The following is a 15,782-nucleotide window of genomic DNA, read 5'->3' as shown; positions in this document are numbered from 1 at the left end:
TAAAGGCTTTCTGTACAGTACCTGCTTGCCTCTGGAGTCGTGCATTTGGGTCCGCCCTCGAGCCTCGTTCGTGACAATAACATCAAAATGTGTTACTACACGGATCCATGGCCACATCATTGCCGTGGATCTTCCGCCTTCACTGGACGCTCTCATCGCACTGGCCCTCAAGGTGGATCAGTGCTTGGCCGTGCAGGGGCAGATGGACGGCATGACCGAGGAGGAGACGGAGAGGCTCAGCCCGGTCGCTTCCCAGCTGCCCATGCTGCTTACTACGTCGGAACCCATGCAAGTGGAGGATCTCGGCAGCTCAACGGAGGAGCGCTTATGCCCCCGACAAGAAGTGCATTGTTTCTACTGTGGTCGCCTTGGACACTTAACCGCCCGCTGCCCGGTTCAACCGAAGCACTCCGTCCTTAGGATCTCTACGCTGGTGAGTGTGCGTATACTGTCGCTGAGTCTTTTGCACCTCACCGTAAGAATGGACTCTCACTCATGACTAGTGACCGCGTTCATTGACTCCAGTTCAGATGCTAACTTAATAAATCCCCGTGTGGTCGAGGCGTTGCGTGCGGCGACCTTCCCCACACATTGTCTCCGTACTGCTTACACCGCCAACGGCAAGTTCCTCTGCCGGGTTACACACCGCACACAAACCTTACGTATGGACTTTCCGGACACGCACATGGAGCGCATTAGTTTCCACGTTTTTAACTCTAGCAGCAGGGATATAATCCTGGGCAGCCCGTGGCTCAAGAGACACAACCCCCACATTGACTGAGTCACGAGTCGGATAATGGCATGGGGTGGGGACGGTCACAAGCAGTGTCTCACCGCTCGGGGGGACGGAGGTATTCAAGTTGCTGAACTGATTACTGCTTCCGAATTAGCCACGGTTCCCTCTTGCTACCATGATTTAAAGGAAGTCTTTTCTGAGTCCAAGGCAAAATCTCTGCTGCCGCATCGGCCTTATGACTGCGCTATCGAACTCCTCCCAGGCACTTCACTTCCCAGAGGGAGACTGTTCTCTTTGACAGGACCAGAGCAATGAGGGATTACGTCGAGGAGTCTCTGGCAACCGGACTCATTCGCCCGTCGTCCTCACCAGCCGGTGCAGGGTTTTTTTTTCGTTAAGAAGAAGGATTCCACTTTACCACCCTGGATCGACTACCAAGGATTGAATGACATCACGGTCAAGAACAGGTACCCCTTGGCCTTAATTGCTACGGCATTTGAACTCCTCCAAGGAGCCCGGATCTTCACCAAGCTGGACTTGCGCAGCGCGTATCATCTGGTGCGGATCCGGGAGGGTGATGAATGGAAGACGGCTTTCAACACTTCCACGGGGCATTACGAGTATCTGGTGATGCCCTTCAGACTGACCAATGCCCCGGCCGTCTTCCAAAACTTTATTAATGACGTGCTTCGGGTGTTCCTGAACAAAAACGTATTTGTATACCTTGACGACATTCTTATCTTTTCAGCGGACCTGACTTCCCATATCTGACAGGTCAGAGAGGTGCTCCAGCGTCTCTTGCACACCAGCTGTTCGTGAAATGGGAGAAGTGTCCTTTCTGGGCTTCATCCTGGCTGAAGGGGAGATACAGATGGATCCCGGGAAGATCCCGGGAAGGTGCTTCGGTGGCCCACCCCCGCCAGGAGGAGGCACGTGCAGAGGTTCATTGAGTTCGTGAATTTCTACAGAAAGTTAATTCGCAACTTCAGCGCTGTGGCCACCCCTCTCATGCCCTCACCTCTCCGCACAATGTTTTCAAATGGTCCAGGACCTGCCAGGACGCCTTCAATAAACGTAAGGCAAGTTTCACCACTGCAATCATCCTCATTATCCCGGATCCAGATCGCCAGTTCGCGATGGTGGTGGACGCATCAGACTCGGGAATTGGAGCCATTTTGTCGCGGAGGAGTCCCAAAGACGGAAGGGTCCACCATGTGCATTCCTGTCTAGGAAGCTAACCCCGGCAAAGAGAAACCACGAGGTGGGGGATTTGTGAACTGCGGCGGTCAAGACGGCTATGAAGGAGTGGCGGCACTGGCTGAAGGGCTCACAAGTCCCATTTGTGGTCCTCACCGACCACAAAAATCTAGAGTACCTGAGGACCGCAAAGCGGTTGAACGCCCACCAGGCCAGGTGGGCTCTCTTCTTCACCCGCTTCCGCTTCACTCTGTCCTTCCGCCCAGGTTCCAAGAACGGCAAGCCGGACGCCCTCTCACGGATCCACGAGGGGGAGCGCACGGAGTCAGTAGTGGCTCCTATCCTGCCAGAGGCGTGCTTTGTGTCCGGTTCACCTGGGAGGTCGAGTCGCGGGTAAAGGAGGCCCTGGGAGAGACGCCGCCGCCCGCAGATTGTCTGTCTGATAGCCTGTTCGTCGTTCCATCACTTTGGTGAGATGTCGTCAATTGGGCCCATTCGAACAAGATGGTCTGCCACCCGGGTATGGCCAAAACTCGTTCTGTGGTCAAACAGAGATTCTGGTGGCTAAACCTTAGCAAAGACGTGCAGGAATTCGTCAATGCCTGCCTGGTGTGTGCGGCCAATAAGACGTCCCGTTTACGACCTGTGGATGAGTTGCGGCCTCTGTCCATCCCTTTCCACCCGTGGTCACACATCGCATTGGACTTCGTCACCGGCCTACCGCCCTCTGAGGGAAACAGAGTTGTGCTGTCTGTAGTGGACCATTCTCTAAGATGGTTCACTTCGTGCCACTTCCGAAGATCCCGTCGGCCAAGCAGACAGCCCAGCTGGTGTTGGACGAAGTCGTCCGCTACCACGGGTTCCCCCGGGATATCGTCTCGGACTGAGGTCTGCAATTCAGTGCCTGCTTCTGGAAGGAATTCTGCACCCTCAGCGGCGCTTTGGCTAGTCCAACTTCGGGCCATCATCTGGAGTCTTACGGCCAAACAGAGAGGGTAAATCAGGAATTAGAGACCGGGCTTCGATGCTTAGCATCTAGGGACCAGAGCACGTGGAGCCAGCAACTCAAATGGGTTGAGTACGCCCACAACTCCCTGCGCTCTGCCTCAACAAGTATGGCTCCGCTCCACGTTGTGCACGGCTATCCTCCCTCTCTGTTTCCCTCCTTGGCCACAGACTCGGCGATGCCGTCGGCCCTGGCAGTGGTACGGCGCTGCAAATGGACCTGGGATGCAGCCCGGAGGACGCTGCTGCGCATGGGCACCATGTACAAGTCCGCAGCGGACCGCAAGAGGAGAGCCGCACCAGAACTCAGGATGGGGCAGCGAGTGTGGCTCTCCACCAAGGATGTCCCGCTGCGGATGGAATCCCACAAACTTGCTCCCAGGTTCGTTGGTCCGTTCCCGATCACCAAACTCATTAACCCGATCGCTGTATCACTTAGACTACCCAGGTCGATGAGGGTGGACCCTACGTTCCACGTCTGCAGACTACGCCTGGATCGTCCTTCGCCGCTGGCTCCTCCGGCCAAACCCCCACCAACCCGCCTGCATGGCGAACGGCGGGCCGGTGTACACAGTGCGCCTGTTGCTGTCTTCCCGCTGCAGAGGAAGGGGGTTCCAGTACCTGGTGGATTGGGAGGGATACGGACCGGAGGAGCGCTCTTGGATCCCCTCACGCTTCATTGAGGACCCCTCAATCATCAGAGACTTCTATGCAGCCCATCCAGACGCTCCGGGGCCGTCGGGAGCCGGCCGTGGAGGGGGGAGGGGGTACTGCCATGCTCCTGGCATCCTCCCCAGGCTGGGCGTGGTCGGCCAATTAGTCGGCACACACCTGCACCCTGTTTCAGCTGATTACACCCGCTACTTATAGGACACGGGGGACAACTTGTCCTCCGCCAGATCGTTGACTCCCATGCCTCGTTCCCACACTCCCGTCTACCTGACCTCCCGTGTATCGACCCTCGCCTGTTCCCTGACCATCCTAGTAAGCCTGCCGCTTCTGATACTGCTGCTTTTCCTGACTGACTCGCTGATCATTGACCACGGACCGAATAAAGGCTTTCTGTACACTACCTGCTTGCCTCTGGAATCGTTCATTTGGGTCCATCCTCGAGCCTCGTTCGTGACAATAACATCAAAATGCGTTACTACATAATGTGAAATCAAGTTTATCTTAATTTTGTTCATTGGTTCCCACCAGTTTTTGCTTTTGGAGTTGTCATTATTATGATTATCTTTCCTTTTTCTAAGTGTGTTGTGCAGTGCATTTTTTTTAAACTATCAAGTATTGCATCTTGACTTGTTGTCAGTATCACCCAAGGGTTCCGATACCAAGAAAATTTTAAACCTATTTTTTTTTTTACTTGAAGCGAATATGTAAATCATTGTACATAGTTTTTCAAACATTTGTTGTAAGGTGCTTTGAGGTGGTATAATTTTTTTTATTTGCTCACTTACGGGGATGAACTTGGTTGAAGATGACTAGATCAGATAATTGGAGATGAGACAAACCCTCCCATTCTGTAATTTATGAAGGTATTATTATCCCTCTGTTGATGAATGTCAATAATTTGTCTTTTTTCATTTTTTTCTCCTTTCATTTCGCTTTTCTTTCTTTCTCTGTTTGTACATAAAAGTGTGGAAAAAATAAATAAATAAATAAATAGATTCGGTGGAGTTGAACGCTTGTGTCCTACATCTGGGTTAGCATTTGTCTCGAAAAAGGAGCCCAACATTCCCTTTTCAGATGGGGTCCATTTTGGAAAAAGGAACGACAAACCTTTCATGAATCAGTCTCAAAAATTGTATAAAGGTTGCGTCACATTAAATATCAGATTTCTCTATGGATAGAGGCGGTGCAAAAAGAGGCAGTGAAATTTCAAGTTAAATTTAATGAAATCTACAATAAACACCTCCGACTATAAACTATAAAAAAGTAATAAAAGACAAAAATCACACATGAAAATAGACAAAAGGACGTGTGTGTGTATGTGTGAGTGTGTGTGCGTGTGTCTGCATAAGTGAGTGTGTGTGTGTGTGCGTGCGTGCGTGTGTGTGTGTGTGTGTGTGGGTAGCTGCTGGCTTGGGACCAATGTGTATTGATTGAATGAATAAATGAATTTCACTTATTGTCATCATACAGCTGTCACAATGAAGTTATGGGAAAGTGTAGTAGAGGCAAGACTCACAGTAGTATCTGTGAGCAACAGTATGCTTTCATGGCTCGAAAGAGTACCACAGATGCATTATTTGCCTTTAGGATGCTAGTGGAAAAGTACAGAGAAGGTCAGTAGGAGCTACATTGTGTCTTTGTGGATCTAGAGAAAGCCTATGACAGAGTACCAAGAGTGGAACTGTGGTACTGCATGCATAAGTCTGATGTGGCGGAGAAATATGTTAGAATAGTACAAGACATGTATGATGGCAGAAAAATGGTGAGGTGTGCCATAGGTGTGACAGAAGAATTCAAGGTGTAGGTGGGACTGTATCAGGGATCTGCTCTGAGCCCCTTCCTTTTTGCTGTGGTAATGGATGGGCTGACAGATGAGGTTAGACTGGAATCCCCTTGGAACATTGAGGTTAGACTGGAATCCCCTTGGAACATGATGTTCGCAGATGACATTGCGATATGCAGTGAAAGCAGGGATATATTAGGAACAATTAGAAAGATGGAACCATGCACTGGAAAGGAGAGGAATGAAGATTAGTCGAAGTAAAACAGAATATATGTGTGTGAATGAAAAGGGTGAACAATCCAGAGCAATGGTGAGTGTGGTATGGAAGTGAAGAAACCCCCCACACCATGGTATGGTGGTCGTCCAGGCCACACAAAGCGAGGCTCAGGAGGTCGTCCAGGACGCCAATCACCAGGGTCCACATCGGGCGACTCAGGTGGACGTCCTCGAAGAGGAACCCAATGGCATAGCAGGAACCAGACGGAAGTATGTGACAGCTACGGACGAAGACCTACCAGGCCTCCCAGGATGTGTGTGTGAAGCAGTGGCTGCCACGGGTTGGTCGACACTGAGACATGAGCGTGGCTTGGCAGCGGGTCAGCCGGCACTGCGATGTGAGGGTGGCTCAGCAGTGGGTCGGTCACCACCACGACGCGAGCGTGGCTCGGCAGTGGGTCGGTCGCCACCTCAACATGGCCGTGGCTCAGCAGCAGGTATGTTACCACCGAGGCGAGGGCGTGGGTCACCAGCGGGTCAGTCGTCACCAATGCATGAGCGAGAATTAGCTGGGGCCATCCTGGGACGAGATTGTTTAATCTCCGCTGATCTGCAATTTCATAGATTATCGTTTTAGAATCTGCCGGCCTGGTCATCAGCGGAACGTTGGCGGAAGTCGGCTGAGGGTCGGTCAGCAGTGGGATGTGGATGGACGTCGGCTGCAACTTGTCCGTCGCCGGAGCGGAAGCGGGATGCCACTGTGGTTGGGTCGTCAGCGCAGAGCGGGCAATAGTCTGCTTTGCCTCGATCACCGGCGAGGTGCGGCCGTACGTCGGCTGTGTCTTGGTCAGTGAGCAGCGGGAGGCAGAAGATGAAGGCACATGGGGGCTGGAAGCGTGGGGCAGCAAAACAAACTGACTGGGACTGATCACCGGGAGAAAAAATTAAAAGTCATTTTCCGAGTTGGAATCAGGCAGCTGGTCATATAAATTCAGATCTTCCTTGTATTCCGGTCAATCAGGGTCTAGCAAAACATGTGGTGGAGAATGGGTCGTAGTCGGAACATAATCAGGGCACACGGGTGGTCCAGATAGTGCAGTAAGTGTGGACAACGAGGCAGGACCCACCCGGATTGGAGAGGCTTGGTCCTCAGGCCGGGAGTGCTGGGAGGCAGGCAAGCGGCCTCCCCGACAGTGTGGTCGCAACTTCCCTCCTTGGTCCTGTTCTGGCCAATTTTTTCTGTCATGGGCTAGCAGCACGGGGGCGGACCCAAATGGAGGAATCCAAGACGGGGACACAATATTAAGAGTGGTTTATTCCAAATCAAGGTCATACACAGTGTAGCAGTCCAAGAAGGCAGAGGCACACAAACGCTACACTAGAGGAGAGGTCCAAAAGCATGAAACAAGGGCCGATGACTATGAGGCAAAACTTGAGAACGCGAAAAAAAAAAAAAGACTAGGTTTTGATGGCTCAGACACACTGTAACTATGGGAAGCATGATAAAACGGTTGCGTACTAACGCACTATAAAGGAGTGTGCACACAAAATAACACAATGCAACGAACTGACAAATGCCGATGACACATTCCAAACTTAAATGCATGGTCTAATTAGAGTCAAATGGAAAGCTGTGTGCCAGCAGCCAGAGACGGTACCGCCCAGGGCAGTGGTTTGGCCATGTCCATGGCATGCAGCACTGCACAGGGCAGTGGCTTGGCCATGCACATGATACCCTTGTGCAAATACTAGACAGCAACATGTAAAAAGATAGACATGAATAATATGGTTTTGCTCTAAATTCTCGTGGATGTCTTATTTTCACTCAGCATCATCTTCCATCATAATTCGCTCCTCATGTTTTTTGTTTAAAACCCCTACATACAGTGGCTGAAATAAATATTTAACATGTCACCATCTTTCTGCCCTATTGGCATGAAATTTCCACCACATGTTGAGAACAACCCAAGCAATTCATATTTACAAAGAGAGTACAACAAATAAAATTACAAATTAAGTTCTGTATAAAAATGTAAATTGACACTGGGAAAAAGTATTGAGCACATGAAGAAAGGGAGGTGCAAAAAGGCACAAAAGCCAAAACTACACCTAAAATCTATCAATAATCAAACAACAATCCTGCTTTGTGAAATGAGCATCATGTGGTTCAGTCCTAATTGGTGGCCTATAAAAAGATTTTATGCCCAAGATGTGAGTCAAGACATCTCATGATGGGTAAGAGCAAAGAACTGCCTAAAGGCCATCGCAAACTAATTGTTGCAAAACATAACAATGGCATTGATTACAGGTGCATATCCCCGATATTTTCACAGCCATAAACTGCACTCAAAGTCTTGAGTTTTCTCCAAAATGGACGGGGCACCTTATCAGCACACCTTATGTGTACACCAAGATTCAAAATCTATAAATGTTGGTTGTTGTGTGACTTTGAGGCCCCCATCAGCCATGCGGGGGGGGATTCGACAGGTAGTACCAGCGGAGACGACCGAGCTGGCTTGAGCAGACTGACATAAAAGGTAGGGTGGATACGCATCAATCTCGGGAGTTTCAAAGATACTGCAATTGGGTTGATCACCCTAGTGACAGCGAAAGGGCCGAAGAACCTGGCAGCCAGCTTGCGAGACTCCATCCGTAGCGTCGAGGGACGGGCAGCAGACGAGGTGCTCCCACGGGCCGTTGCCGGGAGGTTAGGTTAGGAGTTTGTAGGCAGCGCAACCTGGGCACACATTGACATTTTCTCAGACATCTGGTCTGATGTTCGGCCACCAAAAGTGCTGTTCAACCACCGACTGCGTCTTGGCCTTGCCCGGGTGACACACGGTGCGATCCGTGTGCGCCCAGTCAATCACCTTCCCCTCGAGAGGGGTCACGACATACAGCGCAGCCTGTCATGGGGTAACCTGCTGGACTAGGGGAGACATGTACCAGCTGGCCTCCATCCCATTTTTGGATAGGTACTCCTCCCAGCCTGTACGATGATGCATCTACTGAGACCTTGCTGTCTCTGCTGGGATCATACATGGCCAGCACCGATCTAGACGTCAGTGTCTCCTTCAAGTCTTTAAAGGCGGGTGCCTGGTCGATGCCCCACACCTGCAGTTCTTTTTTGACAGGAGAGGCTTGTTCCTCTCGGCCAGTCGCGGCACAAACCTCCCAAGTTTGTTTCAGCATTCCAAGAAAACTCATCAGCTCCGTTACAGTCGTTGGCTCCTTCATTTCCTGGAGTGTTTCAGTCTTACATGGATCAGGACCACTGGCGGAGACCACATGGCCCAGAAAGGTCACCTAGTCTTCAACAGGTCACACTTGTCGACGTTCAGAGTCATGTTCTTCCATGTGGCAGACAATGCCCTCCAGCCTGTCAGTGACCTTCTTCACCATGCGGTTTTGAAAATGTTCTGGGGCGGAGGAAATCAGAACAGGCAGTCTTTTGAGGTAGTAGCGCCCAAAGGGCGTAATGAAGGTTATAGGTTTTGCTGAGTCTGGCGTCAGAGGAATTTGCCAAAACTCCATATTGGCATCCAACTTACTCAAAATTCTGGCTCCTGCCAACATACCCAGCATTTCCTCCACTGAAGGCAGGATATACTTCTCCCTGCACAAAGAGCCATCGAGCTTGTTCAAAGCTACACATATGCGCACAACACCATTATTTTTAGGCATCACCAGGATATCGGAACAGACAGTCATGAATGGGATGAGAAGGAGAGCTGCCTCCTTTTTGACACTGTGACCTGTTGCTGAGCACTGTGTGGCTTTGTTTGTTTGGCTGTTTGCATAGTGAGATTTGTGTTTAGCTGACCAGGAGGTGCTCTTGAACACTCTGTCACCAGATATTATATCACTTTCCTCGGAACTGGTTTCCCCACGCAGACAAGACTGCTGTTTCTTCACCTACTCACTCTCCTGTGCCTCATATGGCTTTATCCAAAGTTAGATCCAGATCCAACTGCATGCGTTCAGACAACCCCTTGCCCAGCATGCCGACCAAAATTCTGTTTCTGATAAGTTCCCGGTGCAACACACCGTAGTTACAATGCTCTGCCAGGGAATAAAGTGAAGTGATAAATGAATCCACGTTTTCTCCCTCTCTCTGATAGTGCATGTTGAACTTGACGCGCTCATAGATGATATTTTTCTTCACAACAAAAAAAGTCTGGAATCCCCCTCTCACTCCTTGGTATGTGTGTCTTTGGTTGTCCAACAGGTTTAATCCAGGCAGAATGTCATCTGCCTCATCTCCCATGCAATAAATAAATATTTGGTTTTCGTCAGAGCCGGCTTGTAGTCTACCTGCCAAATGAAATCTTTCAAATCGCCGGATCCATTTCTCCTATTCCTGCAGCTTTGAAAAGTCAAAGGGCTCTGGCGGCTGGATGTTGAAGGTAGTGCTCAATCCGGTGGCATTTATTGACCACTGCAGCGCGTTGTCCCCGGGGCGGGAGCTGTGGCTCCACCAGTCTCGTTACCTCCATCTAGACTCATCCACCACCGTGCAAAACAAAACTCTGTTAGGTCCACTCCACGCTAGCTACAGGACTTCTGACACCATATCGTATTATTGAATAACATAGACGTGAGTCCAACTGTACTTTTTAATGTGAGTGATATTTATTCCACTTTTCAATCACCAACCCGTCTGCCACTAGCCACTTCCTTAGCGTCCCCCGACCCCCCACTCGCGCCCCGCCGACGTCATCCTCCATTGGCTTTGTTGTCTTTCTACTTTACACAACCACACCACAGAAGGTATTCCCCCCAATAGGTATAGAGCAGGGGTGCTCAATGGGTTGACTGGTCAATCGCGAGGCAGTTTCGGTCGATCGCAATGGTGTGCTGAGGAAAAAAAAAAAGACATCAGCCGTATTTTTTTGCAACTTCAGCTCACTGCGAATGTGCAAACAACACGCTGTCAGTTCCTGCCCTAATTTAAGGTCTCACTTAAGAAATCTTAACAAACCTGTGTATCGATCCTGCAGTAAAGAAGACAAAAACGTATCACTTTCATACAAAATGGGAGGTGGCCAACTTTTTAACAATGTCATTTTCGAAGTGCGTTTACCTCATCTGCCAGTGTAGTGAAATGTGGAAAAACAAAAACACAAAATTGTTCTTAAAAATATTCAGATGGGAATGTAAATGCTGAATCTTTGAATGAGCCATGTAACTTCAATGGATGACACTGATCTGACCACAGTGCATGCATCTGATGTTGCTCACAGTGGTCAAAGGGGGCGCTCACAGGGTTAGTGTGTTTGCTCAGATGTAAAAAAATTAGAGGGAACGTTGAATGTGGGGGTGCTTTTCAGCAAATGAAATGTCACATTATTGAAGGAAACATGAATAGGATACTTTTTTTAAAAAACTGAGGATGATACGAGGATGATAAAAATGAAACGAGGGTGGTGTCATGGTTTGGGTTTGAGAATGTGAGGAAGGCACAGCAAAGACGTGGAGGATCCAAATGCAGGGAAGCAGAGAGGCAAGCCAGGAGTCTGAAAAAAGTACATTTAATTTACAAAATGGGAAAACTAAACAGAGTCAAACAACCAATAAGCAACATAACAAATAAACCCTTAAATACACCTAAACTAGTACTGAACAAGACATGCCACAAAGAAACTGACATCAACAATGAACAAACAATGGCATCAACAAATAATGTACCGACCAGAACTGAATTAAACCAGGGAGTTAAATACACTCAGTCACACAAGGGAGGAAGTTAGCAAGAACGGGTGCACACAGCTAACAGCATGAGCACACGGGACATGGAAAAGATTGAACACAGGAAAATACGAAACAAAACCAACAGAGATATATATATTATATATTAGCAGGATGATGATCCAAAACATACAGTACTGCCCAGGAAACAAAATTTCAAAGGAAAAAAAAAGAATGTTACAGCCAATCACTTGACATGAATCAAATCAAAAATGGAAAGAATGAACTGAAATTTAGCTCCATAAAAGAATCCAACAGAACTTTCAGGATTTGAAAATTTCTTGTGTGGAGGAATGGGCCAAAATCACACATGAGCAATGCATATGACTAGTTTCTCCACACGGGAGGCATAATAAAAAGCATTAAATAAACAAATGTTGACGAGTTAATTTCACTTGATTACGCATAAGTTAATTTATAATCGTATTTGTTCTACTTTGTCTGTATGGATTATTTGGGTTGTTCCCAACATCTGGTGAAAGTTTCATGTTAATGGTACCTTTGGAAATATATTGAGTGAGAAAAACTCAGATGTCTTAAATACTTATCTCAGCCACATATGTGTATTGATCATTTTGAGTTAGAGAACACAAAGTATTACAGTGTGATGAAGTCACCTTGTGGATATGCTTTTTATTGAGTGTACATATTTTGATGAATCATTCACCTCTTCAATAAAATGTTTTTTTTTTTTTCATAAAACAGAGCAATTGAAATACTGCTCTCGTAAATTGGAAAAAACAAAGATAATTGGTAGTCTTTTTGGCGTTTATAGTCTCACAAAGGCTCAAAACTAATGCAATGCTCCTTATTATCAACTCTCTTGGTTTTATTCTCCAAATGAGCATCAACCAAGATAAATCTTTCCATGCATAGGTTTATAAAATTTAAGTCAATGGTTACTTACGTGCCATGCTTTTGCATTTCTGGAGTACCGATCCATCGCCGCTCTTGATGACCACTCTGACGGCATTCTCCGGTAATGAGTAGACATAGAAGTAAAATCAAAGGTTTGGTCAAATTGAACATTTTGATGACTCAAATCCACAGGTGGGACTCTTAAACCCTCCCTTTAAGAGATTCATTCCAGCAAGACTCAGACGGTGCATGACTCTCATCTGAGGATGTCATGGCATCTATTTTTTTGAAAATTACAGAGAAAAATGTGAATGTGTGCATCTACTTACCGTATGCACTTTTCACACAGGGAAAAGGAGGGGGGTGGATGAACATCTGCAGCTGTGCTCAGATGACAGAGATGAAAAAAATACATTGGGATTATTTGCAGACCAGCATGGCACAACATGAGGGAGATTATTCCTCCCTCTGGTTTAAAAAGAAAAAAAAAACTAAAATAAACAACCCCCTCAGAATTACAGGATTCTTTCAACTGACAAATGCAAAGGCCACAGTTTATGAAGTGTGTTCTGCTGTTATAAACTATAAACTGCAATTTTCTCACATAGTGCTTGTGTATGCCAATGCATTTCTAGCCCATTTTTGAGGCGCTGAAGGAGCCCTAAAATGAACAAATTAAAGAGATAAGGAAAAAATACTTAAATAAGATAGAAAAGTGTAAAAACATAATACTACTTTGTTGTAGAATATTTTGATAACCCCCCCCCTTTACCTCAAAATGGTTTGCTCCACTAAATCTCTCCTTCATCTCTCCAAGGGGGCTCTATGTTATGACGTAAAACCCTTTGTTAATCCACGATCTGTAGCATAGATTCTTAACTTCAACCACTCCATTCCAACACAATAGTATCATTGCCAGTCCTTTTTTTTTTTTGTTGTATTTCATCATAGGTCACTGATTATGTTGCTAGGTAGGATTTAGTTGACATTTTTACTACAGGAAACAATTCAGGGGATTTGACAGTACAACTCTAAGACAATTTCAATGTTTTTACCCAGTTTGACATGAAACTGATTATTTCATGTCAATGTGAACAGTGCATTCAGATTCCTTTCATGTATGACCAAGACCTTTTTCATATGTGAATATAAATTAGATATGTATCTGATGAAAGTGCAGTTTGTATACTCATGCCATACTCATTCAACCTATATGTCATAAAAGGTAACAAATGTCACAATTTTTAGACAAAGTGTGTGTCACATAGGGTAAAAGATCAAGGGCACAATACTGCGCCTTTGTGACGCAGTCCTGAGTCCCATGATGTGTGATGTGTGTATGCCAGTCAGCCTAGCAGTTGACTGTACTTGATGTGCTGTTGGTCCCGTCTTCAATACATGCAGTTAGAAACATGTCATCCACCTTGCGGTACTTGGCGATGTAAAAGCCACATGGTGTTAGAAGAAAAGTGGATTTGAGCAACGAAATGTTGGACGTGAAAAAAAGAAGAGCCCAAGTGGGGATTGCCATGCCAAAGTTTACTCCACCGGAGCAGTTTGTCACGACCAGAACACAGAGTTGAACCCAAATGCACAACTCAGGAGGCGCAAAAGCAGTTTGGGAAGCATCTTTATTCAGTACGGTGTTGAGAACCCAACAGGCAGTCAACGGAGCAGCAGTAATGGAATCGGCAGGCACAGGAGGCAGGTGCGTGCCGCATCAGGGATGAGTACAGCCAGGACAGGGACCGGCAGGGGCATGACAGTGCTCCTCCCCTTCCTTAACAGCTGGACTCGCACGGCCCAGGTGCTTCAAGGTGAGAGGTGTGAAAGTCTCTGATGAGGGAGGGATCGACCACGAACCGGGACGAGATCCATGATCGTTCCTCGGGACCATAGCCCTCCCAGTCTACTAGGTACTGGACACCCCTTTCCCAAGGGTGTAAACCAGGCCCCCATCAGCCATGCGGGGGGGGGGGGAGGTTCGACAGGCGGTACCAGCGGAGACGACCGAGCTGGCTTGAGCAGACTGACATAAAAGGTAGGGTGGATATGCATCAATCTCGGGAGTTTCAAAGATACTGCAATTGGGTTGATCACCCTAGTGACAGCGAAAGGGCCGAAGAACCTGTTAGCCAGCTTGCGAGACTCCATCCGTCGCGTCAAGGGACGGGCAGCAGACGAGGTGCTCCCAGGGGCCGTTGCCGGGAGGTTAGGTTAGGAGTTTGTAGGCAGCGCAACTTGGGCACGCATTGACATGTTCTCAGACATCTGGTCTGATATTCGGCCACCAAAAGTGCTGTTCAACCACTGACCCCGTCTTGGCCTTGCCCGGGTGACACACGATGCGATCCGTGTGCGCCCAGTCAATCACCTTCCCCTCGAGAGGGGTCACGACATACAGCGCAGCCTGTCGTGGGGTAACCTGCTGGACTGGGGGAGACTTTAAGGGCTTCTTTCACTTGGAACTTGATCTCCAAAGTGAAAGTCAAAACAACGCCGGTGTCAGGAAGAGGACCAAGGTTAAATCCAGCTGTGAGTCCCGTGGAGGTTCTGAAGTGACCTGCGAACCCTCCTTTTTAGAGCATGTGAAGCACGTGCCTCCATATTTCGAACCCCATGACTTGATTTGTCCAGATGGCCGGTGAATGAGAGGGTTAGGTTGCCTGAGCCAGGGGCTCCCCAAAATGATCTCACTGCTCTGTGAATCAAAAACGTGAAAACTCAAGCGTTCAGTGTGTGTGTCTGGGAAAGTCATGTCTAAGGTCTGAGTATGGTGAGTAATCTGGCATAAAAACTTCCCATTGGCTGCAGAAGACTGTTGGTGACTGTCAGGTTCACCAATCAGACATTCATTAAACAGGACAAAAAAAAAAAAGGAAGCAAGGAGAGAGGAGAGGAACTGTCTCGTACAATTCACCACTGCAGTCTCTGATTATCCTCTCCTAAGCACCTCTATTTATTTAGTTTTAAGACGCCCCTTTTTTACATGGATGTTACAAAAAGGAGACGGCAAGCAAAACAGTTGGAAACAAGGTGTACATGTTTGTTCATGTGTGTGTGCATGTGTGGAAGATTGCTGAATACATGTGTGGTCATCTTTTCTTTAACAGGGAGCAGTTCTAACAGTTCTGATGATTAGACGTTTTTGTTCTTGCTATCTCCTGCTAGGAAGCTGCCACGTTATCTAGAGCAGAGCAAAGCCTTTCTTTATTGGAAGCAGATGTATGATAATTATGATCACAATTATTCCTACATTTCCCCCATGTTTATCCTACATTTGCTACCACATTTTCTAGAGAAGAGCAAAGCATTCTTCATTGCAGGCAGACCAAAGCATTCTTCATTGCAGTCAGAGCAAAGCATTTCTTCATTGCAGTCAGAAGCAGTTACTTAATACTATTTACAATTATTTCTACATTATCCTCCTGTTTATCCAACATTTGCTAAAATCCATAAATCATCTACTGGATCATCCTTTCGGCTTACACTTGGAGGAAAATATAGCACTAATTACTTGTAATCTTCTGGATCAGAGAACAGGTCTGGAAGAGAAGTCATAACATC

At 47.5% G+C, this 15,782-nt stretch overlaps 1 protein-coding gene across 1 annotated transcript in view; it reads right to left on the bottom strand.

Annotated features, from left to right (window-relative positions):
• The window catches only part of gabrr2a (gamma-aminobutyric acid type A receptor subunit rho2a), an 83,447-nt gene extending 71,061 nt beyond the window's left edge, over positions 1-12,386 (bottom strand). Inside the window, exon 1 of the mRNA XM_061843710.1 lies at positions 12,265-12,386. Coding sequence (XP_061699694.1) covers positions 12,265-12,386 — 122 coding nt within the window. The remainder of the gene's footprint in view (positions 1-12,264) is intronic.
• Between the last annotated feature and the right edge of the window lie 3,396 nt (positions 12,387-15,782).

Source organism: Syngnathoides biaculeatus, chromosome 15 (assembly GCF_019802595.1).
Source record: "Syngnathoides biaculeatus isolate LvHL_M chromosome 15, ASM1980259v1, whole genome shotgun sequence".
Lineage (NCBI taxonomy): Eukaryota > Metazoa > Chordata > Actinopteri > Syngnathiformes > Syngnathidae > Syngnathoides > Syngnathoides biaculeatus.
The sequence above is the reverse complement of the archived record's forward strand: the minus strand, read 5'-3'. Positions and strand labels throughout refer to the sequence as shown.